Source organism: Octodon degus, unplaced genomic scaffold, assembly GCF_000260255.1.
Source record: "Octodon degus isolate 3935 unplaced genomic scaffold, OctDeg1.0 scaffold00253, whole genome shotgun sequence".
In the NCBI taxonomy this organism is placed as follows: Eukaryota; Metazoa; Chordata; class Mammalia; order Rodentia; family Octodontidae; genus Octodon; species Octodon degus.
The window spans coordinates 1,704,348-1,709,395 of NW_004524829.1; the positions used below are offsets into that span (position 1 = coordinate 1,704,348).

At 50.8% G+C, this 5,048-nt stretch overlaps 1 protein-coding gene across 1 annotated transcript in view; it reads left to right on the plus strand.

Annotated features, from left to right (window-relative positions):
• Positions 1-2,299: 2,299 nt before the first annotated feature.
• Positions 2,300-5,048, plus strand: part of LOC101593174 (heparan sulfate glucosamine 3-O-sulfotransferase 3A1) — a 106,242-nt gene continuing 103,493 nt past the window's right edge. The window contains exon 1 of the mRNA XM_004646086.2: positions 2,300-3,155. Within this exon, the coding sequence (XP_004646143.1) occupies positions 2,557-3,155 (599 nt within the window). The 5' untranslated portion in view covers positions 2,300-2,556. The remainder of the gene's footprint in view (positions 3,156-5,048) is intronic.

The following is a 5,048-nucleotide window of genomic DNA, read 5'->3' on the forward strand; positions in this document are numbered from 1 at the left end:
AAAAAAAAAAAAAAATCACAGTTTTAGATGTATTAATTGTGTTGCAAAACATAATTTTATCTTTTTTTTACTTGTTTTTGTGACTGACAGTTTAAACTGTACAAGAGGGCTCATTTTTTGTACTTCCAATGTCAATACCTACATACAAGAGATATTCATGTTTGTAATGTGAAATCACAAAAGTAGAACAGCTTATCTTAGTGGAGCTAGAAGTGAACTTGAAGCCCATCATTTTGCAGATGCAGAAACTGATGCATGTTCATAAGCATTGATGGGGCTACATGCTTCGTGACAACTTAAAAATGGTCTCTGTGTACTTTTCCTTCTGCAAATCCCATGGAAACACAGAAAGTTTTGAAATATATTAAACTTTTAAATTAGTATTAAAACTCAACTGGTTTGTCAATATTCAATTTTAGGACACAAAGTAACATTAGAGCCTGCCCACTCTTGCTGTTCATCTTCCTGAAAATCCAGAACTTTATGGCTTCAGACTCTGCACAGCTTTTCACTGGTTATAGAATCAGCTAGGGTTGCTTCTAGTTTATAATCAGCTAGTTTATAAACATAAAACCATGTTCAGCAGTACTTATCCAATAGGGCTCATGTACATCAATTCCATCCAAACAGTTAGAATTGCTCTGTCCTCTTTGGAAGCCATAAAGGGCCCTCCTGACTCCCCCTCCCATGGCCACAGAGGAGAAACAGCAAAGAAAGCCTAGTGTCCTGATGCCTGGCATTAGCAATTCCTAGTGAGTTTCCAGGGACATAAACACTGTGCCAGCTGTGGGCCCTTGTTAGCACCCACAGTGGACAGATGAAGCTGCCAGGCCACCTCCCACATGGCCAGAAGTCCTGTGGTGACAACAAGGCCAGAAATAAGGGATACATAGGATGGAAACAAAATACCACCTCATGCAGGTTCCACAGGCCGCCTCCCACCATTAAACAGCAAGACAGTTTGTACCCCTTCCTGACCTGCTCTCCAGGGAGCACAGGAAGAGGATATAAGGTCGCAGAAAGCAAGAGAAAGAGGAAGTCGCTCTTTATAGAAGGACATTTAACCCCTTGGAGCGTGCTTACACATGAACAGGGCACACTCACACGACAGTACAAACATTAAAAACACTTCATCAGAAACTGGGCCTGTGAGTTTGAAATCGGAGCTGAATTTGTTTTACATTTTAATTTGTGCCTTTGATTTACTTATTGGATCATTTCCTAAGAAATTGTTCCCTTCTAGGCCCCGGAGGACTCTTGATCATTCTAAACAAATTTAAGAAAAAACTGTAAGAGGAAAGAAAATCTCTGCAGGAACTTCACAAGGACCAGCAAGGGCTCCGGTAGGTGAAGTCGGTGCAGTTTCGCGGAATTCCTTCGCTGCAGACAAACGGGGGCGTAGCAGGCAGCTGCTGTAAGCTAAACTTCCAATGGTTCGGTATGGGACGGAGGGTCCAGGCAAAGGTGAAATGGGGAAGTATGTGAAAGAGGAAGAGGGAGAGAAGGAGGAGGGGGGACCTGTAAGAGGTCAAGACTGCCAAGGCATGACGCGAACTGGAGGGATCTGGGAGCTCCTAAAGGAGCAAGGGAGTCCCTAGATGAAATAAGGTCCCCGAGATCCTCCCCGCGCTGTCAGACAACCCCAGAGCCCTAGCAGCTCCGGAATCTGCGCGCCTGGGGCAAAGCGACCAAGAGGGAGGGAGAGCGTGGGGAAGGGGCGTCGCCTTGCCAGTGCCATTGGGCCGTCGCCGCAGCAGCGCCGCCACCTTCTCCCCGTCCGGCCCGCCGCGCTGGTCCCGGGCTGGTCCTGCCCGGGCCGCTGACGTCACCGCCAAGTTTGCTGCCCTCCGCGGCCCACGTGTGGCGGCGCTGCCCTAGAGGCAGCGGGGAGCCTGGAGCCGCGCGGTCGCTGACAGGTCTTGAGCCCGGCGCCGCCACGCGGCTCACAGGTGGGGCCGGAGAACACTTTGGGAGCGCCCGACCCGCGAGAAGAGGGCGGCGGCGAGGGGTCCCATTTGGACAGAGGAACCGGGGGCCACCTCGTACCGCGGCGGAGAAGAACTGAGTACGGACCGAGAAGGCACACCCGGGAGGGCAGTGTCCCTTGCCGCTGCCTGCAGGGCACGCAGCTGCCCGCAGCCGCGTGTCCCCAGCGCGGGACGAGCCCGGAGTGGGCGATCGCTGACGGGGATCCCAGGGTTGAGCGCCGCTGCCGCCGCCGAGAGTCCCAGCCCGGCGACTCCCGGGATCCTGGGGCGCGGAGCGCTGCCCACGGGCTGAGGTCTCGGGCGAGTCTGAGACCTAAGACGATGGTTTCTTAAGCACAGCACCGCGTCCCCTTTCCCGCGCCCTGACGGAGGCTGGCATTCTGCGCGGGGGGCCCAGGCCCTGTCCCCTGGAGGTGTCCCGGCCGCCACCTCCGGGTGAGCTAGCTGCGGACGCGCGGGCGATGTGGCCTCCGTCCGGAGCGCAGGTCCTCCCGGGGGACGTGGTGGCACCTGGCGGAGGCCTGGCTTAGCATGGCCCGCGCGCTGCCCGACGTCGCCTCCGGCTAGGATGGCCCCTCTGGGCCCGGCCGGTGCCCACCCCGCCTCGGCCGAGCCGCTGTCCCGCAGCGTCTTCCGGAAGTTCTTGCTGATGCTCTGCTCGCTGCTCACCTCCCTGTACGTCTTCTACTGCCTGGCCGAGCGCTGCCGGACCCTGTCCGCCCCGGTCGTGGAGCTGTCGGGCGGCAGCGAGGAGGTGGGGGCTCTGGGTCGCGGCGTGCTGGCCGCAGGCCCTAAGGAGCTGGCGCTGTGGCCCGCGGCGGCGCGGAGCAAGCGGCTGCTGCAGCTGCAGCGCAGGCGGAGGCGCCGGCCGCCCGCCTCGAACAACGACCACGACGAGGCAGCCTGGGAAGAAGACACCCCCGGCCTGGCCGCGGGACTCGGAGGCTCCGGGGCCGGCAGCAGCGTGGCCGAGGCCCCGCAGGGAACCCTGGCCCTGCTCCTCGACGAGGGCAGTAAGCAGCTGCCGCAGGCCATCATCATCGGCGTGAAGAAGGGCGGCACGCGGGCGCTGCTGGAGTTCCTGCGCGTGCACCCCGACGTGCGCGCCGTGGGCGCAGAACCCCACTTCTTCGACCGCAGCTACGACAAGGGCCTCGCCTGGTACCGGTGAGCGGGCGCGGGTCTGGGAGGGGACAGCCAGAAACTGGGGTGCCCGGCAGGGGGAAGACTTGGCAGAGCCCTTGGCGATGACCCCTAGTCCCCTCCCTCCACACTTCCTGTAGAAGGCCAGGCGTCATCAGCAGCTCGGTCCCTAACTAGGGAAGTTTTGTTTCCCGCTGTGCCTGCTCTTGGGGGAGGGGGTTATGTTTAGGAACTCAAAGGGGGAGGGAAGTTTTTATTTTAATGATTTTAGTCCCAGGGATTCCCTTTCGAAGCAACTAGCGTCTCATCCCTTCCTTCTGCTCTGGATAGATACCTTTGCATTCAGCTAAAGGGGGAGGGGTCACTCTAAACGTTCCTAAGTTAGAACCTGTTTACCGTTACTAGGTTACCTCTTGCAAGGAAGCCTGTTTTTATTTCTTCTTTACCTTTTAGGCAGTTCCCTGGTTAACACAGTCTTTGCCATCAAGTATTTATTTACCTTAAAGCTTGGCCAGATAGTTGTCCTAGGTGGTAACGCAGAGACTTACTAAAAATGTCCAGTGCCAGAGCCTAGGTAGTTTGGATAATCTATGTCCCAGCAACTGCCAGCAAGCAGTCACCATACTTTAAAGAATGCTTTCTTGGTTAAAAACTTGTGATTGGCTGAAGGACTGAGTTTGGTAAAGTGCTTTTGATATTTATAAGGAGAAGAAAGTTGTGTCTCTGACCTGGCAAACTTTCCTGCAATTACAGTTTAGGAAATGCGTCTCATTTAGATAGATATTGGTCTTCAATTGGTCAGTCTCAAATGCAGGATACCTTTAGTTAACAGAGTCCACCAAACTTTGATAAGTTCTGTTGCTTGCTGTTTGCTGTAAAATACTGACTTTTTTCTTTCCTCCAAGTGCAAGTAAAAATCATGTGACTATAATTCCCGATTTTACAGTTTACCATTTTTATACAATATTAATTCTTTCTATTATGTTAAGTGAAGCAATATTATAAAACTTACAACATAATTTAAATAGACCACAAAAGCACACTAAATCAAACATTGATTTCCGAAACAGAAATAGATGTGATTTGACAAGGTTTTTTACCTGAAGGGTCAAGCGCAGCCACAGATTGATTTCAGGACCCAAATTTATAGTGATTCAACTCATAAAGAAAAGTTTGGCCCTAAAAATCTAATTCAAGCATTAAACACTTTTGAAACAGTAATTTTCCATTTGTTGGAAAGAAAAACAAACAACCTTCCCTTAATATAAAAAATATATATCATTTATAATCATCAGCCACTTAAAATATCCCCTTGTGTTTCTGTCATTTATGTTACGTCCTCTGGGAAGTTCTTGTAAAAATGACCTGTTGAATCTGGAAACAACAGGTCCTTCTTTTTAGTACAAAGAGAGTTCTGTTTTTTTCATCAAGGACACAAGAAAGAAATGATTAAAGACCCCTAAAACTCTTATCTACAGCAGCTTGCATTGAATTCAGTCTCGTACAGTGCTAGAAGAGAACACATTTCAAGTCGACTGTCTGAATTATCTAAGGCAACCCTGGACTCTGAGGTACTATAAATATGGTGAAATATTTAGTACTAAAATATTTTATTTTTGTTTGGCCGTATAAACTTTATTTCCACAAAGTAGGATTGTTCCAGCAGTGAGTATTTGAGGGTATAGTATCTGCAGACCTGGATCTGATTTTCTCTGGAACTTTCTGAAGTTAAGTTTAGGTAACTAGAAACAGGAGAGAGAGAGAGAGAGAGAGAGAGAGAGAGAGAGAGAGAGAGAGGGAGGAGAGAGAGCAGACAACTCTCTCTTTTGAAAACTGGATGCAAAGCTGTAAAGTAAATCTCTCTGGATTGTTTACTCCAGCAGAGGAGTTCTATAAAGCAATTTATGGTGGTTACAA